Source organism: Passer montanus, unplaced genomic scaffold (genome assembly GCF_014805655.1).
Source record: "Passer montanus isolate IOZ18808 unplaced genomic scaffold, ASM1480565v1 scaffold53, whole genome shotgun sequence".
Classification (NCBI taxonomy): domain Eukaryota; kingdom Metazoa; phylum Chordata; class Aves; order Passeriformes; family Passeridae; genus Passer; species Passer montanus.
Window position 1 is genome coordinate 6,280,201 of NW_024370263.1, and position 19,902 is coordinate 6,300,102.

The window sequence follows — 19,902 nt, forward strand, 5'->3', positions numbered from 1 at the left end:
GCCCACAGGAGAAAAAGCTCTGGACTGTCCAGTTTCAGAGGCTGAAGAAGAAGATTCAGTCAGAAAAATCCTCTGGGTTTACAGAAATAATCCCTGAATGACCAGTGGCCATGGGCAGACTGCTGTGAAAATTCCATGGGTTGTGTTAACAGACACATTTCTGAATGTCCATTTGAAAAAGCTTTAAAATGTGATATTGGGGGCTTCAACAGTGAGTAACAAACCTGAAACATGTCCTTGGTGCAATGGAGCAGCCTTGGCAGGGGACAGAATAACTCAAAATCAGGTTTCAGTGATGCTTTAAAATGAATACAACGCTGGGTTCCCAGCTCTGCTTTTTCCAAGTTCCCTTACACGATTTCTCCATTTGCTTTCTGACCTCCATCCCACACTTGGAGCACAGCAGAGCAGCAGCTCCCTTGGCTGTGACACAACAGCTCAAAGGGCTTCGTGCCATTGCACCACTGATGCAGTAGAGAAGCTGGATTCTCTCAGTGCCACTCAGCAAAAGCTGTTAATTTTTTTGCATATACAACACACTGAAATCGATAACCCTCTAATCTAAATTGTTTTCCTACACCTTGCTTATCACAGGATGACAAAGCAACACTCAGGTTCCACAGATACACCACCCTCAGCTCCAGGACACTGCTGGATCTGTTCCTTCCAAATTTTAAATCTTACATCTTACCTTGAAAGAAAGGCTTGATGCTGCTTTATCGTGTCCAGCTCATAGGTGGATGAATCACTCCTTTTTCGTGGCAGCTGCTTCTTTGGATCTTCTCCATTGCTACGAGGAATATCAATGTTGCTCCTGCTGAGGTGTCTGCTGGCTTCCAGATTAGAGCCACTGGAACAGTGGCTGTTGTTCACTGTTATCCCAGGAGACAGAAGGTCGGTGTCCTGGGATGTGAAATGTCTGGATTTAGCTGAATTAAGAATACACCCACATGGTAACACCTCCCTCCTCTCCTCCTTTCCCCATTTACCCCAAGATCCAGTTGAGGCCAGTACGGAATCTCAGGCCCAATCATTCCCTAAAGTGTGGGTGATGCTTCACACCAGAGGGTGAAACATCCCTGTTTAGAGCAAACACACCCAAACTGACACCCAAAGACACGTCTGCCACTGATAATGAACAGAGTCTTGGCTGTTTCAGGAGATCCTTACTCAAAGCAGGCTCTGTGGAGGAGCTGGGAGCAGCATTACCTGCACACTCACCACGCTCCCTCGCCGACTGCTGTTCTGGCTCTCGGACACGGTCTGGTTGCTGTAGCATAAGGCATCAAATCCCAGGATCCCTCCAACACAGTCCCCTACCAAACAGACCTGAGACAGGAAACAGCAGCAGGGGAGGACAGGGAGGAGGAATAAAAAGGAAATTAAAAAAAGAAGCCCCTTGACTTCAGTTCAGAACTAACAGTTAGACTGGATTACAGCTGGACAAGCTGGAGTGACAGGATGCCCAGTGCCTTCATCAGTAAAACTGCTCAGCCAGTGAAATCCATCACTGCCTGCAGACTCCCATTCTGTCACACAGCTCAGCTGTCCTGGCTGTCCCCACCAGCCACCTGGAGCAACAGGACAGCAACACAGAGCCCTGATCCTGGTGCTAACTGCAGAAAGCAAGCTGGATCCCCCTTGCCAGCTGCCTGTGCTACCTCAGGGAAGCTTCTGCCCATTTGTATCCCGAGGGGTAACAGTGTTCTGCCTGCAAGGGTGTGAGCAGACAGGCACAGAAAAGCACCAAGATCCCTGGGCAGGAGAGGGCTGGCTGGGAAGAAGCTCAGAGTGAATAAACCACATGACAGCAGTGCAGTGTCACAGCTCCTCTAATGTCTGCCCTTGTGGGGCTGGGGAGTCACTTTGCTCAGAGGTGTGAGGCTCAGTTGTGTTCATTATGAGGTGCAGTAGCTACGCAGCCTCAAAAAATAAACCCATGGGTGTGACAGCTCCAGCATGAGCTGCTGAAGGTCCTTTAAAGCCAGGAATGCTTAAACAGCCTTGGTTTGCAATGGGGACGAGACCATGTTTAGTAACAAAGGCAACATTCCTGCTCAGGCAAGTTGTGTCACACTGAAACCTGATTAACTTCACAGCTTTGGAGCTTCATTTCTGAACACAAACTCAGGCTTTGCTTCGAATCCCAAAGGTTCAGGACAGAGCACAAGCAATAATCTCTCCCTCTCAGAAGGAAAGGAATGGAAAGCACAGCACTTCCTTATTGCAGCCCAGCACTGTCACATTTCCATCCCTCCTGAGAGATTTATGGCAGAGAGAATTTCAGAAGGAAATTGCTTCCCTTGTCCTTCCTCTGGCAGTGGCCTGAGCAGCCCCTGGCTCACCTGGCCATTGAAGGAGGTGCCCTCCTGGGATTTGATGAACTCACTGTAGGCCTGGTTGGCTCTGACAATGACAGTGGCCACGGCCTCCTGGTACTGCGGGGAGGACGTGGCGAGCAGGGGCAGCGCGGCGAGGGGAATGTGATCCTGGCTGTTGGACAGACAGCCCTCGTCATAGCTGTATGGGCTGAGGCTGCAGAAGGCAAGAGACAGTGGCAATAAGGGGAAAACAACTTGCAGGCAGTACAGTCAAGTGTTGTGGTTCATAAAAAAAAGCCTCAAGACAGAGAGGCCATTTATTCCTCTGCGAATGGGTGAGAGCTTAATAAATCTTTCCCTCCCATCAAACGTAAATCTTCAAGGACAACATACTTACACTGACAGAACAACCTCCAGACAAGGAATTAAATCCTTAGTATTTATTGGATTAATTAGAATAAATCAATCTCAGAACTTGTGCTGCATGATTACTGTATTCACTGCAGCTAAGTATGAAATCGAGATTGAATGCCTGGCTGGGACATTAATAAATGCATTCTCAAAGCACGGTCAGAGCTCCCAGTGCTACATGCAGAACATCTCAGGGAAACAAATAAAACAAAACAAACCCCCACTCCATGATAAAAGAGCATCAACTCACCTGGACACCAGGGAAAATGCTTCAGAGCAGATGGCTGGGCAAGGGACAAGTTTGATGGCAATGTGTCCCAGAGCAGCTGGGTAATGCACCCTCATCACCGTGTCAAACACGGTCGTGATGGTGTTGACATCCCCTTGCTTGGAGCTCTGGTCACCACTTCCTGAGTCCAGGATGTTCCCTCCATGGAGGACCAATAGGAGGACATGGATTTTACTTGGCTGCATTAATGGCTGCACTGCTTCATCCTAGGTGGGGATGGAAGAGAGCACAGAGAAACGCTCATTTTTCAAAGGGGTGTGACTTGTGCTTAATTTATGGCAAATTAATTAATGGCAAAGGCCATTAGATACACCACAATACAATACTGAGAACCTGAGTAGTCCTTTCAGGTCTCTTATCCTACACTTTTGCATGCACAAATGCACACATAGCCTCAGTCTGACTTGTCAGAAATAGAAGGAATGCTGAAAGTAAAAATTAAAAAAAAAACTGCATAAAATTGTATTCAGGTAAAACATGGCAGCAGTAAAGACATCCTTGTGTATATTAAGGTGGAAAAATACAGAAATAAGAGATGGGTGTTGTTTTTTGTGGGGTGCTGAGCTCAGCTGCAGCAGTTGGCAGTGAAACACATTCAGCAAAATTAAGAAATGAGATCAAACAGGTCAGCAAGTGGCAAGTTACTGAGAAGTTGTGGGAAGATCAGTCATTGCATGTTTGCCTAACACAGAAGTTATAAATAAGACTTCAGATTTGCTTAAACTGTTGCAAGAGAGGAACTGAAAAGAAAAAAGTTCATGACCCCATAACCCAAGGAATGGCCAGCATGTGGCTGGGAGACTGCTGCATGAACATAGTGAGGGGTTATAATTTGGCTGTCCAGGTGATTTGCTTATTGTGTTGAACCAATTCCTTGCCTAAACAGACAGGCTGTAATCTGGGGGAAGGAGGGAATTGTGTCCTTATCATTAATGCCCTGCCAGAAGAGCTGTAAGCCCACTCCTGATGCCCCAGGCAGGAACAAGAGCATCCATGTGCACACACTGTAACACAACAGAGCAGCAACTATTTTTAATATCTATTTGCTACCAGGGCTTTCAGTGTTTACAGCTCCCACACGGACTCAAATGCTCCATCCCACACCTGTGAGATCTGTGCAAACCCTTCTGTACCTGACCCCTGTGCCAGCAGAGGCATCTGAGAACATCCTGAGCAACCCCCGGCTCCATTGAGAGGGGGCAAGGAAAGGATGGAGGGCAGCAGTGTTCTCATTTGGCAAATTGCTCTAATTCCAGCATCCTCAGTCACCTGTTGTCCTTTGAGCAGTGGCTGAGTCCCTGACAGACCTGCTGGTGGGAGGAAAGCATGCCCAGGCACACATTAGCAGCCTAACAACTACATCACATTTTCGCCAGATAATGTTTTAGCTTGTCTTACTACACAGCCCACCAGAAGTATTAAAATTCTCATCCAAGGCTGTAATAATGATTTTTCCAGACCTCCTGCATAAGAATGGCCTTGAATTATTTAGCAAAATTCCACTGTCTTCATGTCTGCTCTTCAAACCTCCTCTGACTCCAGTTTTAGCACCTGCACAGTGAACCCTTCCCTGGGTGGAGGCACAGGAGGAGCCCTCAAAGCGTCTCAGCACCTCTTCTGCTTCCAGACAAGGGTTTTAAGTGTTCATTTGGAGAACAACATGAGTCACCAAGCTCAGGTCATGCAGAAGTTTATCAGCAGTGCTCTGGAGGCACCTTTCAGTTCATTACCCTCTGCTCTGAAGGAAGTGGGGAGCTGCTGATCAGTTTAAGGGTGGAGGTAACTATTTAGAACTTCCTTGTAAGATCTGGAGCCTCTTAAAACACCTAAATCCTGAACCACCTTCAAGTGAGGGAAGCTTTTAACCTGAAAATCATTGCAATTGGTAGCACAGGAATTTCATACTATTTTAGCAGACAGCTTGTGAACAACTACAAATAACTGTCTTTTTCATCTTGCTTTGAAGTCTGTTCTTTTTCTAAAACGAAGGCAGAAACAGGAGGGGGTTGAGTTTGCACAGCACTCTGAGGAAGACAAGTTTCCCACGCCATCTTGAGCTCCAAGAGAAATCTTAGGGCTGTGACTTGCTTATTTTGAGGTGGCCAGAGCTGTTCCCCTCCCAGCCACCCACTCCCCTCACGGCCCTTGAGCTCCCAGTCTATTATGGAAAAGCCAAACCACCATGAACTTAGAGCCTGGCACAGACAGTAATTCCAAAACTCCTAATCTTTGATGGACCTCTCAGACACAATGCAGGCACTCTGCACCACCCCTGCAGCACAGACAGGCAGCTGCTGAAGGGCAGCACGAGAACAGCCAGCCCAGGGTGTCTGACCAGGACTCTGAAGTGCAGAAAGCTGGGCTGGCTCACTGTGGTGTTATTTATTCATTATTTTGCCCAGAGTACTGACCCAGGCTGTGCTATAACTGGATTCCAAACACGACTCTGAGCAGCTCCATGCTGTGGGCTACAGCTGAGTGCTGTCCTTTGCACTTAGGTGCTGCAAGAACGTGTTCTCCCACTCCCACATCCACACTTGCTCATCTTGCAGGATAGCTCTACCCTTGAGCTGCTCTGATCCCCACAGGATTGCCAGTTTTTTCCAGCTGGATACCTGATGCTGCCTGCAAACTACACAGCATTTTCTAGATAATGTTCCAAAGATGGGTGAAAAATCCCATAAATCAGAATTACAAAAGGATACACACAGGTGTTACTGGGGCTGAGCAGCACATGGAGACAAGACACTGCTCACAGCAAAGGGACCCATTTATCCCACACTGAGACATTCCAGCAGCAAAGGATCCCATTACAAGAAGGCAAAGCACTCACCTCGATGATGCTGAGCCTCTCCACGCTGGAGCCAACGTGGTACTCTGCTGATGTCTCCTGGTACAAGTCACCTGCAAGCACAGAGGTGTAAAATGTCAGCACTGCCAGATGCTCTTTGGCAAAGACATTCTTCCATAAAGACACTGCTTGTTCCAATGCCTCACATCTCCTTCATTATTTCATCAAATATCCTCTCCCTCCTTCCTGCCTCCTTCCACCTGAGAAACCTGGGCAATGCTGGGTCATTTATTTTCCAGCAATTTCTTGTAACCTGGGTAAGAGCTGAGGACATCAGTGAGCTCTTCTCTCATTACAGAGATCTGGTACTGCTGCTTTATTAAGGATGGCAACAATGGGAAATCCCTGCACGACTGTCAGAAATGATTGGTTTGTGGGAAAATAAAAGGAATTGCTTGAACTACGCCGGGGAGTAGAGATCTGATGTATTCCTACATCTGTGCCTACACAGACTGACTTTGTAGGAAAAGCCTGAGTGTCACCTTCCACCGTGAGCGCTCTGGCTGAGGAGCTACAGCTTCCTTTCACCATTTCATAATGATGAGCAGAAAATAAAACTGAGGCAGATATAGCCAGGAACAAAGGATGGAGCAAAAGGAAAGAAGAGCCAGGAGAAATTCAAGTCATTTGAGACAGAGCTGGGATATTTCATCATTATATGAGAGAATCCTGGCTGTCACACAAAGGAGCCAAACCAATGTGGAAAATAAAAGAGAATCAAAAGCTATCCCAGCTCCCACTGAGCAAAGCTTTTCCAGCAGCACTGGGCAGTCATTTTTATGCTCTGTCTCAGCTTCTCCCTTTGTGAGATGAGGATAACAAGTTTTACCTTGCTCACAATGAGGCTGTAACAATTGCCTGGAAATACTGTAAAATAGCACATGCAGTTTGTACTTGGAAAAGAATTACCCTGGACATCATCACATTCGGGGGTTTCAATTTTATCCATCAGATCGTTGGAACTCCATTTGGTTATTTCTTTCGGGAACATTTCCTCATTGTCAGACAAGTCCTCTTTAAAAAAACAGATTTTTTGAGAGTCACAAACACAAAAATATGTATACAGAAAAGAGCAAACCCCAAAATTTTAAATAAAACCCACAACTCTGTGCAATCTGTACACATTTGGACAGCTTAAGTCAAAATAAACCATATACTTAACCAGCTTTTGTTACATAGAAACCAAAGCACCTTTTGAAAAGTAAACAAAATGTTTTAGCTGCATGATTTAAACAAACAAAACTCCTAAAACATGGAAAGCAGTAATCTGGATATTTAATGGCACCGTGTTTGGCCTTTGCCTTGCCATTCTCTCTGATGGTGCCAAAGCAGCCAGAATGCTCCAGCACAGGAGAGGACAAAGCAAGGATTCCCACTGGGATCCTCCCAGCCCTGTTTGAGAGCTGTGGGATTTCTCTGGGGGAAGAAGGGACAAGGATCACTGCTGCTCATAGGACCAAACATTAAAAGGCAGGAGCAATAAAGGGAACGTGAACTTCCCAAGCTGATTTCCTCAGGAGATGATACACACATGGGTCTGCCTTTGCCTGCCTATCTCAGTATCTTCCAAATCCCCTGGCTCAGTTCAACCACAGTCAATAAAGAATAAGGGTCCCAAAAAATATTATCTTCTTAGAAGTGTAATTAAAAGGAAGAGACATACAAAGGGGAGCTCTCCTTTCTCTTTTTTTCTTTTTTTCCATTGAGGATGCATCTTTTGCTGCTACGATGGTTAAGTGCTTTCTAATTTATTTATACCTCTGTGCCTAGTATGTCTTTCCTGAAAATTTTGGGCTTGTAAATTGAATAAAGAGTTATAAACGTAATAACAGCAGTAATTACAGATGTCTTGAAGATCTAAAAGCTGTAATCTTCAGAGTCCCAGACTAGGATTTCCCCTTTCTTATTGCTGTACAGTTACTAAGAAAATAATTAGCTAGAAGCATCCCACAATGGGGAACAAAAAAAAGGTTATGAAATATATTAATCCTTTCAGCAAATCTGAGCAATAGCTTAAAAAAAGAATGTATGAAGGGCACTAGGTGAAGATCCAAGCAAAGCCTGATTATTTTTAGGAGCTTCTATTTCAACTTTGACCATAAAAAGAGAGCAACCTGGAAATTTGTACCAGCATGCCATTTCCTTTTTCAGCCATGGAAAGAATCTGAGTAAAACCCCATTTCCCTGCACACAGGAGTGTGGAGCTGCCTGTCCAGAGCAAGTGGAAAGCCCAGGCCTGTAACACACGTGCTGGCAGAGAATTAAGAGGACGATTGCACTCTAAGCTCCTCCAACAACTTAATCTAAATATTAAACTTAATTCCTTGAGAGGTCTAATTACAGCCCTTACTGCTGCTCAAGTGATCCCTGAATGGGATATTACTCCCATTATTAGCATTTATTACAGGATAGATATTCGATATTACGGTATTTGTCACTATCTTTACCAGTGAATGAGGGTGAGTGGGAAGCTGGAGACAAGGAATCTTCTCGGGCTCAGGTTACGCCCACTGCACTGCGAGGAAATGCGAGTGTGTGGATGGGAAGCACTTCTGAGGAACTCTGCTGGCTGTTGACTCACATCCTGAGCCCTGCCAGTTCCCATGGTACCGACCCCGGCAGGATGAGCTGCGAGCTGAGCCTCATCCCTGCTCACAGACCCGCAGGCTCTGCGGGCCAAGGGGCACCCAGAGGTCCCTCCGGGGATGGGGCTCTGTTCAGCTGCACACACATGCAGCTTGACTCAAGAGCCAAAATCCCACCAGATTTAGGGGCAGACTTTTCAACCCAACCATGCTGACTGCAGAGGACAAACTGTGCACACAGAGACTCGCAGGAGGGCAGCTGCTTTTACTCTTAGCAACCTCCTGCAAGTATTGCAACAGAGGTGCTCAAGGCTCATTTTTGCTAATTCCCCTTCCCAGGCCTGTTAGGAGCATGCCAGGGATTCCCTGGGCCCTGGATTCCAGGCAGAGCTGCCTCCATCTCAATTTTATTACGGAGTAATTAAAAAGGCAAAAAGCGCGTGGATAGCGACGGTGCTGTTTGCATGACTCACTCCCCTTCCCTTACATTGCTCCAATAAATCCCTCACATACTTGTTGTAAATGCTACGTAAGTTAATAAATAGTGACACTTAAACTAAGCTGGCCCTTCCCTTTCCTGGCACACATTTATCCCAATTCACACATGTCCCAGCCATTTCACTGCTGTTGTGCAGCTCACCACACTAACACACCCCTTTCTGCCCCACAGTTTGAGATCCATGCCTAAACACTCATGGCAGAACTCTTCTGGAACATGGAACACAATACTATCAATTTTTGGAGGTTGAACTTCAGATGAGCATCAGCTTTGCAAAACTGGCGTGTCATTTTTTAAAAATTGCATTTCCCAACTTCATCAGCAAATATTGCACCTCTCACTTCCATCAGACAAGCCAGGAGGAGAGTCCATCTGTTGTCAATAGAGATGGAGCCCTTCAGGCTTAAATTTGCATAAAGTACAATATATAAAATGAGTGCAGAGGAACAAAGCTTCTTCACACACACATGTACAGAGCAAAAAAATAGAACAGTGTTCTCTCAATACAGATAATCAAAATTACTTTGAGAATTCTGGAATCAACACTGATTAATTTTGGCACCTGAAGTACCTTGCTGCATTTGGTCTTCTATTTCTTGGAATGGGAGAATGAGGAGTTAATAAAGGCAGAATTGGGTCTCTTCAGGCCCAGACAGGACAATTAATCATACCTCTTAGTGATTAAAAAACAAATTAGAAAAATCATCAGTCACAGTGAATCATTAGGACACACCCACAGCCCAGTTAGTACTGCTGGATTTCACACACACTCATTTGCACCAAATAAAATATAATCCCTAGGGCTAGGACTGTTCAAGATCCCCTCAAACAGCTCAGACTGCACCTGAAATGGTGCTGCATTAATGTAAGAGTCTGCTGGGTGATGCTGGAAGAAGCTGCACGTCATGGTTAGAAAGGAAAAGACTTCAAAGCAAAAGAGTCTCGCTTCCTTCCCTGCTCACCCCCCGCCCTTCATGCCTTCCGTTCTCTTACCCCACCATTTCAGGGAAGAAACGATGGTGATTTAGGCTCCACATACCATGTGCATCAAAGAATTCATCATCTGAGCTGTCATCTGAATCCCTGGCAATGCTCTGCATCCTCCACTCGGAGATACTATGGCGCGAGGGACTTGCTGGAAAAAACAGAAAAGCTTTATGCGAAACGCTACATCCACAAGACGGAGAGTTCCCAACATGATCTTTGCTGGAGGAAGAATCATGTGTTCTCCAAGAAAATTCACTGCTGCAATATTAAAAAACACAAAACCCTGATGATGCTGGTGTGATGTCAGTGTACTGCTTTACAGATCCTGTTTGTTTACTGTTGGTAGAACCTGCCAGCAAGATGCTACATTAAAGCAAAGCTGCTTGGATCACTCTTCTGCTATTTTGAATGGCAGCTATTTATAATTGTTAGTAGGACGTGCAAAATCAGCTGGGTTTTAAAGTTTGCAATTAGGAAGGAAGCAGGCTGATTGGAAGCTCTCTCTGTGCCTCTCATCAGCACACAAGCCATGCCTCTGCTTCGCTAACTTTCGGGTGGGTAGCTCAGCAGAGCAGCCTGGAGAGGAATAATCTGTTTTCTGGAAGGAAATTGCTTCCACACAAATTGGATTAGAGATCTGTTTAAACTTTAAACTTGAATGATTTAAACAACATGCTATCCAACTACTTCAAAGGGAGCTGTCGGAGCGGCGGTCCTGACAGAGCAAGGAGAAACCTCAAAGTCCTTTTAGTGCTGTTTGCCCTCCTGTTCCCACACCTACCTACTCCCTTTCACTTTCGCCTCCAGAGTTCTCGGAGCTAAATATAAAAACATTATGGCTTCTCCTTTTCTTTTTTTCAGATATAATTTAGCAACCATCCAGCCAGAGCACTTCTTGGCTGAAGTTGTCTCAGAACAGCCGCCTGCTGAAGGGAGCTCTGTCCAGAGAGCCATGGGAGGGAGGGTTTGTCCCCTTGTGCCTGTCACACAGAGCACACAAAGCACTCACAGCAGCCACCTAACCCAGCAAAAACCTGAGGAGACTGACAAGCTCTCATTTAGCATGTACAAGAGCCTGAAAGGCTCTGGTTACTGTGACAGCCACACAAGCCGTTTCGTGCTATTGTTCCAACAGAGTTGAATATAGAAGTAAAATTCTCCTGGTCTCCCAGCCGGCTGTCACATGGAACAAGGATGGAGACCCTGTGCAGAGTCATGTAATTGCAGCTCAGCAGCCCCCAGCACCCAGCACCCACCCTCGGGAGCAGCCAGCGAGGAGGTGGCAGAGCAGAGCTCATTCACGCCCCAGTGACGTCAAGGCACTCGCATAATAGTTGCTAAAAATAGAGCACCTAATAACGTACGGGAGGGCAACAAGGGTCCTGCCATCACCACAGGTCTCGCTCGGGTGGTGGAGAAAAGGAAAACCTTTTGGAGAAAAGGCTTTTTTTTCAGCTGGAGGTGGCGGTGCGTCGCGACAGCCCTCCTTGCTTCCATATGGTAATGTGCTGCCAGCATGAAGGAGGATTAAAATATCTGTGTGACGTACTTCCCAGCACATCACAATTAATTTCTTTCATTACTTTTCCTTGTAAAAGCTGAGACATTCTGCAGTTGAAAAGAAATTCAAGCTTTACTCCCGGTGAAAACCTTCAAGTGAAATCCTGAGAGGTCTGAAAACTCCAGATCTCAGTGAACATGTCAGCAGTGGAAGAGGGGGTTTGTGCAAAGAGCATAAAGGGAGATGGGTGCATCAATATAAAATCCTGGCGCAGGCAAAGTAGCCAGTATTTTTATCTTTATGCAGTGATTTATGAAGCATCTGGTAGGTTCTTCCCTGGGGCTCACTCGAGTGAGTCATCGCAAGGTAAAACTCCTCTCTCATTCACCCCGCGATGAAATCAGTGATGGAGTGGGAAATAAAAATGGAGACTCAGCTCCCAATACTTAGTGCATGTGATAGATGGAGAAGCTTCACTCACCCAGATGTTCCCTTCCACCATCACTGGAAGAAATGCTGCCCCTTGGGGTTTTCAGGGGGTTTTCTTCCCCTCTTGCAGTGAGAGCTGCTATTTCCCTGCTACCAGCAGCACTTGGCTAATCAGAGAGGGAACTGCTGAGGGTTTGAACCTTGTGGCTGGAATTCACTGGGGAGTCACTCCTTTGTACAGAATGGTCCAAAGAAGGGAAGTACAGTAAAACGAGGTGAGTCCCAAGGGAGAGGTGAGTAACAAAATCCAAGACTCAAAGCTGAGTCCTTACAGGGTATCCACAGCAGAGCTTTAACATCAAAATCCCGAAAGCTTCCTGGATGGTGTTTAAAAGGCAATGTACAGTCCCACTGAATCCCAGGCTGAGGTTTTGTCTCCAAGCAGCTGCTGCACATCATCAGCAGGGGAAGGCAGCAGCTCCCACACACCTTTGGGGGCTCCTGCCTTAATCTCCCCAGTAGCTGATGAGATGTTTCACTGTGTGCACCTCCATGGAGCCAAACACCCCTCCCGAAATGACAGGCACGTGGTGGCACAGAACCCTAGCCAAGGAGGACAGGTACCTGCTGTGACACAGGTATCAAGGACAAACAGACATCCACAAGGGAAGACCATGGAAGGGCCTTAGAAAGCCATCAGTAGCTCCTCAGTAACAAGGATTAACTCTGTGCTGCTGGCTGTCTTTTGAGCCCCAGTGCTGCCAGCCAGCTCCTGCCTGCTTTTCTGTGGTGTTTTTACAGATTCTGCGCTTTTGACATTGGCAACTCTGCCATGTGACACTGAGTCACAGTTATGGGATGACTAGAAACTTTCCCAAACCCAAAACGGGTCATCTGAGAAGACTGAGCCTGCAGCACCACCAAAGAAGGCCTCTGAGCTAACAGGACTCATAGGACTAATACACATTGTCCCAAAGGCACCTGCCACAAGGAGACATGCTCCAACCCCCCAAAAGCCCAACCTCCATGAGTTCAGAAGAGCAAGTCACTGGCAGCATCTTACCTCCCCTCTTTGAAGACCGTGAGGACTTGGAGGAGGTGGACCATTGCTTGGTGAGCGACCTGCCGGAGGCCGCGTCACTGTTGGCAGAGGCGTCCTCGGCGTCGGCAGGTGACCCCGTGCTGGGCTCCACGTCCTTCTCCCCAGGAGTGTCCTTGACACCGTGCTGCTCTGCGTCATTCTCGCCGCAGAACTGGGCCATCTTCTGGGCCAGCATCAGCTGGGCCTCCTTCTCCAGCCGCCGGATGTCCTCGATGGTGAGCCCGTACCACTCGTCCTGCCAGCACCAGGCCTGGCGGTGGGCCCGCACCATGACCTTCCGCAGGCCTGCAAAGCCAGAACGTCCCCGTCACCAGAGCCACAAACTGCAGCAGCCAACGTGCCACCCTCCCACAGCCTCTCACCACCATGGCAGGGACGTTACAGGGACACCCAGCCTGCAGTGCAGGACCTTCACGCAGTCAGGGTGGCAACCCGGTCACTTCATCTACTTTATCTCCTCAATTCTTCCTAATCAACCTGAAATCTCTGAAATCAGCCAGTCTTCATCACTGCTTTTAATTTGGAAATGGATTTCCTAATTTTGGAGGGAAGACTTTTGCCTGCCTGCTTCACCAAGGAGGAGCCACATACAGAGCACAGTTTCAACTCCCTGAAGTTCTGGAAGTTGCAATCTTTGGATCCCAACTTCAAAGTTAAATATATTACCAAGTTAAAAAGAATAGAAAAAATAAAAAAGCTACTGATTTTTTTTTTTTAATCCTGGAGAGTTTCAAGTCATTCCTTGATGGATGCTCCACAGCCCTCCCCAGCTGTTACATTACAGAAGCACATCCCACATTCCTGTCCTTGGAAACCCGTTTTCTGCACCTGGTTTCTATGTATCAGTAAAACAGCATCACAAATTGGAGCTTCTGAGATAATGGGATAGAAAGCAAAGTAAGGGAGGGAATAAAGATGCTTTATTTTGCAGATACCATCTGTCTTCTGCTGCAAGAGAAAAATGGAGTGGGTAAAGCCAATTTAAAATATTTCAATATATCACTTATCTGAAAGGAAGAGCAGCCTCAGTATCAAAACACAATGCACCTGCCCAGGCAACAGATACTCTCCCCAAGACTAAGACTCACTCACTAACATCATCACACCCCCAAGACTTTTAAAACATAGGAGTCACTCAGGATTTTCACCAATATTATTCCTTAAAAGCTCACAACAGGTCAAAACTCCAAACTGCTATTTATTCTTGATGGGAACACGCAGCAGTAATGATGCTTTTAAAGCTTCTCTAAATACTGACCAACTGATCCTCAGGAGTTTTTCTGATAATAAACCATCAATTAATATTGCTCCTCTTTAATTACTAGGAAACTGAGGCAGAGATGGGTTGAAGGACAAGCCAAAAGCACCAGTGGGATTTGCTGTCAGTGGGATTAAGAGAGCAATCAACAGGCTACATTAGAATCATTTAGGTTTTGGGAGCTGCAGACTGAGCTCTCTAAGCACCACCATGAGGAAAGACATCCCTCCCAAGCCACTCTCCATCCCCAGGAGCATGGCCAAAGGGGATGGGATGGTCCCACCACGTGCAGGGCTTCTAAGGTGCTGCCAGCAACAGGAGCGTCCCTGCTGCACAGAAAACCTTGGATCCACCACTGCCACAGTTTCTGTGATGTTCAGCCTGAAGACCCAGTTTGTTCCCAGCAATCACATTTTGTTTGTTTGTTTTCTTAAACACACAAACAGCATGTTTTTTTTATGTTTATCTCCTTCCAGATCTGAGCACTTTATTGTCTGTTCTGCTCCTTGGTCAGTCCTCAATGTCACCAGTCATCCCAAGCCAGGCTGCCAGGAGGAAATGGCCACTGAGATCAGCAGCTAATGCCAGGACCAGCTCAACCTGAACTTCATTTACACAGTAAGATTAAATCTATCAATATTTGATGTATTTTGCTGACTGACTTTCAGAAGGGAGAGGCAAGTTTGAGCCAGCAGTGTGACCTTCTGGGGCAGAATGACAGCCTTCAGCACCTTAATTCTGTTTGACCTGAGTTGAGATTCAGAGTTATTTCCCCTGCCAGATTACTTTTTGCAGAACTACAGGAGAATGTTTTAGCCTCTTCACCTCCTGTTATGATTGACAACCAGCAGAGCTTAAAAACCAAGATTAAATTTGCATCACACCCACACTGAAAGCCAAGAAAGCATTTCTCTTGCTGTCCCCACCACCCTTTGGACTTCCACACCCACAGTGTCCAATTCCACCTTGCTTGGAACACCTTGAAAACAGACTGTGATCAGACACACAAGTGAATGTTGCTCTTATCCCACATCTTCCCCCGTTCAAGGGCTCAGCAGGCTCCACTCCTGCTCCTGAATCCAGCCTTGATGTATCAGTGCCCCAACTCCTCAGAAATTCTCTGTGTAGAGGCACAGATGCCACCAACCACGTATCTGTGTTTTAATGGACTAACATCACAGGGAACATGAACACCACCTGGGGGTAAAAAAAAGTCTCTTGAAGTTCCTCTCCGCCTTCTTAGATCTCAAACATCACCTGCACCGCTTCCTGCCAACTCAGAGACCTCCCCATGTGCCCTGCTCACATCCCTTTGATTAGACATCCCAAACCACCCTTCCTTAAAGCTCTGCTCCTTTGAAAATAGGATGGCACCACAGGGCTTCAGAGCTGCTGTGCCTCTACCCCTCCAGGTTAGTTAAGAAGTCCAAAAAACAGATTATTTTCCCAGCATTTGGCCTTCACCTGGGATGTGCCAGCAGTGCTGCATTTCTCTTTCTTAAACACGAGGAGAAAACCTGGAGGAGAACGAGACTGTGCAGGTACAAAAATGGAAAAATAAAAGTCATGGCTTGCAGAAAAGGCTTCAGTGCTAGGGAAGAGAACTTGAGGGGCTCCTCTGGGCACAGCAGTGGGCACTGAATTCCCGCCCAGCCTGCAGCCTCCCTGCAGAGACCCAGGGGACACAACAAGGGTCCCACACAGCTACAGGGATCCAGCTACAAATGACTGACCTCACCTGTCCAGACACTGCTGTTCTCCCTGTGCAATGAAAAAAAACCAAGTCTCAAAGCATTTTTGTTTCAAAATCTTAGAGAAAAACCAGTTTTTTATTGGTAAGTGAAAAGGAAGGGAGACACCAGACCCAGGAAAGAGAGTAATGGGGAAAAACTCTCTTTGGAGCAGATGCCCATCAGAAGAGTGCTGAGGGAATCTGTGGCCCAGCTGGCTTTTCTTTTTCTCCCTGGAAAGAGAGAAGGTGTAAATGTGTCCTACTCAGCCACAGAAGTCCCTGTCACACACTGCCCCAGCAGCAGCACAGTTGGAAGTTTGCCTTGCCAGCAGGTTTTCCCCCTCCACCAACATGTCCCAAGCCTATCTGAGCCTTCTTCCCCAGAATCAGAGGAAAACCCCAGAGCCTCATCAGACACCTTATTGAATTCACCCAGAAAAAATGGGAAGAGGTTTTTTGACAAGGATGCAGCTACCAGCTGGTTATCAGTCATTAAGTAGACTATCATTTCTCTAGAGTGCAATGCTTTGTTTAAAAAAAAACAAACAAACAATAACACCACACATGCACAAATGTGCAGGCTGAGTTCAGAGCGCCCGTCATCGTGTGTTGATTTAATTATTGTAACATTTCCCACTGTGCTGTGCAGAAAGATCATCTGTGAAGAGCTGAGCAGGGTGCAAACATTTAAATCATTTGATTTCCAGCTCACCACCTCAACAACTCAGAGGCTGGTTGAATCCTTGAGGTGCTGACTGCTGTAAATGATTTGTGGTGTTGGACGCCATCATAGAAAAAGAAGTGTAAATGACCATTAGACAAACCAGGGCAGAGAGGTGGCTTCATGTGAGTTTTAAAAGCTTTGGTCTGTAGCTCTGGGCTTGTTTTCTAATGTGAAATTAAAATAGTGAATGTAATAAGAACTCAATAGAAATAAATCAACAAGTTGTGCCCCTAATGCCATCAATATCCAAACAAAGCAACTGTTCAGATACCCATTGCATCTGTAGCCAGAAGCAACTTCCCAAATAATTTTATAATTCACAATTTCCTGACAGCAAATACAGGATGCCTGATTGTCCATGTGCAACACTATTTCCCTGACAGTCCCAAGAGATGCCATAACCTTGCCAGTACAGTCCAACCAAAGGCCACCTGCAGCCACACCTGTTTGCTTCCCTGCCCTCCCTTGCTCAGAACCCTCACAAAGAAAAGCCTGTGGTCACATCCACATCATGCCACCTGCAACCTGCCTCCCCTTGGAAAGACAAAACTCCACCTTTGGGATCCAGTGGGCAGTGGATGAACTGAGTCATTTGAGTGCTTTAGTGAAGACAAAGTTCTGCAAAAGAGCTTTCAAAAGCCACTTCACCACTGTGCAGCAATTTGGGCATATTTAGCCTAGGACACAGTGGGTTAGACAAAGCTCCAGTTACTGGGATGGAACACACTTTGCCACAGTATATAATTAATAACCCATACACAGTCAACACACTTGTTTAACAACAAAAGACTCAGAGCCCACATGCACCATTAGGAAGCAAGTGGGAGCAGAACATTATGCAGTGCCAGTCCAATTAAACTTAAAATCTATGGGAAAGGAGTAAAAAAGCATACAAATATTACAGCCAAGCAGACTAATAGCCCACAATCACAATTTTAGTCTGTGTCTCAGGCTGTCAAAGCACTGAGTAACTGTCCAATTAGTCATGGGAAAGAATGGCTGCTGCACTCAGTACGAGTGAGAACGTTTCCACATCGTCCCCCAGAGTTCCTCCCTCTGTGCTCAGCAGCCCTTCCACACTGCACAAGCCATCCATCACTTACCTCACACCTGCTCTTTTTCCAACCCATTCTCTAATTTTAGTTTTCTCCAGTAAGCATTGCTCCGCGTTGGGCAGAGTTTGGATCTTGCTGTTGGTTTCCTTGCTGGCTTGGTGACCCTGCACAGGGTGGGCTAATTCCCCAAGAAATAAAAGTTGCTTGAGTTGGGAACAGAGGAACCAGGAGGAAAATGCCAAGGAAGAACCACCACAACAACTCTGGCTCCTGGGAACTTGGCTCACCATCAGGTGCACAATGCACAAAGGTCTCCATCTGCTTTTGGCCACCAGCTGAAAGCCCCACACCAGGATCTGCATCTCAACCTGGTCAGTCCTGTTGTAAGCACATCTTTCCAGCTGAAACATCCTCGTGCACTGCTGGCTTTGGTACAAATGCTGTGGCACTTTGCCCACTCATGGCTTCCCCACAGCTATCCCAGGGCAGGGGAGGCCTCACAGCTCCTGCAGATACCTCAAGCTTTTACTTTCACTTTTCACTCTCTCTACTTTGTCTTGCCTAAAAGACTTCCCTGATTTTATGCATCTTAACCACTTTGAAAAACACTATTTGCCATCTTTATAACAGGCTGGAAAAGCTTTTGAAAGGCAGACAATGAGCTGGCTCTGCTCTCTGCAAAGCCTCAATCAAGAGGGAAATGGCAGGCAATCTTTCACGGAATACAAAAGCAATATTTCTAAGGGACCACAGTTAATCTATGCCAAACACCTCTGAACCAGAAGAGTCATGTGCTCCTTTTTCATTTAACAGATACAATGGAGTTGTTATTCTGCCTCCGTGTTTTGCAGCACACACTGAATTAACCCGTGTCACCGAAACGCCAAGGGAGTTCAGTGCAGAGAGGCACTTGTAACAGCCTACAGCAGGAAAAGCCTCCATCCCTGCCCAAAGAAAAGCAAAGGAGCTGTAAGAAAACCTGTGAGCATTCAGAGACAGGGGCACACTGTTCTCCACTGCTCTATCAGTGTTTTTCACACTAGCTCTCAGGAGCAATGTGACTACAAAGAGCTTGAAAATTACTTATGCTAGAAGCAGGCACTTCATGAAGACTTGCACATCAAAAGCAGAGCTGTAGAAGTCATGCAGGAGGATTTACAGTGCACTGGAAGGTGGTAGCATCCTCTACACATCCTTTTTTTTGCATTTTCTTTGCCAGAGGACAGCCAGAGCTCTGCCCTTTCAGATGAGAATACTCCTTCAAAACACTATTTAGGTTTTCCACTTGGCCATAGAACCAGTCATTTGTGGCAAGGCTCAGAAACTGTATCAGGTGTTTTATAGATTTTCTGCAAAGAATAAATTACTGCCAGCACTGCCAGCACCTGTACTGTCTCCACTTAGTTACTCCCAGACACATCCAATTCCTCCTTAAAAGCCCTGACCGACCAATGATGCATCCATCAAAGAAGGACATTTACTCACAACTCAGAGCCACAGGTAGAAACTAGGGATGCTCCAAGGAGTGCTTTTTCTGGAACCACTCAGGATGTTGAAGTGAAGCTTATTTCTTTAGGCAGCCCTTCAGGATGGATTTTGGTCACAATAAAGAAGACTGGCAGAATTGAAAAATGATATGGCAAGCTTATCTTAAAAAAAATGTAAAAAGGAGAATGCAAGATGTTGCCTACACAGGACTTGAAACCTTTTCAGTGGATACACGTGGTTTGGATTTGCACACACCACGATTATAAGTGACAAAATAACAGGATTTTTTCTGAGCTGACCCACAGAGTCATCAGATCTGACAATCTCTTCACAGACGTGTCTTGGAATGTGATGCATTGCACATACCTCACCTTCATGTTTCAATTCAGTACAAACATTAAGGAGTGAACTCTACAAGGCCAGAAATGCTCACCAACATCGTGGATGAAGCGCTCGATTTTCGACTGCATCCCCCAGTATCTGAACTCCACTTTACACAGTTTGTATGCACACATGATGGGGTATTTCCCAGGGCTGTTCTTGTACTCTTGAATCCAATCTTCTGAGAGGGGTCCTCTTTTAGTCTTCACTGATTTATACAGCTTTGGATCCTCCTCAGCTTTGTATTCATGGGGAGGAATAGGATCTTTAACAATATCAATGGGATCTA

At 46.2% G+C, this 19,902-nt stretch overlaps 1 protein-coding gene across 9 annotated transcripts in view; it reads right to left on the reverse strand.

The window, feature by feature from the left end:
- The window catches only part of PITPNM2 (phosphatidylinositol transfer protein membrane associated 2), a 122,752-nt gene that overhangs the window by 25,536 nt on the left and 77,314 nt on the right, over positions 1 to 19,902 (reverse strand). For all 9 annotated transcript variants that reach the window (XM_039724437.1, XM_039724438.1, XM_039724441.1 and 6 more), the window contains 9 exons: positions 19,666 to 19,899; positions 12,937 to 13,260; positions 9,996 to 10,091; positions 6,782 to 6,886; positions 5,855 to 5,925; positions 2,983 to 3,227; positions 2,346 to 2,535; positions 1,210 to 1,329; positions 692 to 903 (listed from right to left, as the gene is read on the reverse strand). In XM_039724437.1, the coding sequence (XP_039580371.1) occupies positions 692 to 903; positions 1,210 to 1,329; positions 2,346 to 2,535; positions 2,983 to 3,227; positions 5,855 to 5,925; positions 6,782 to 6,886; positions 9,996 to 10,091; positions 12,937 to 13,260; positions 19,666 to 19,899 (1,597 nt within the window). The remainder of the gene's footprint in view (positions 1 to 691; positions 904 to 1,209; positions 1,330 to 2,345; positions 2,536 to 2,982; positions 3,228 to 5,854; positions 5,926 to 6,781; positions 6,887 to 9,995; positions 10,092 to 12,936; positions 13,261 to 19,665; positions 19,900 to 19,902) is intronic.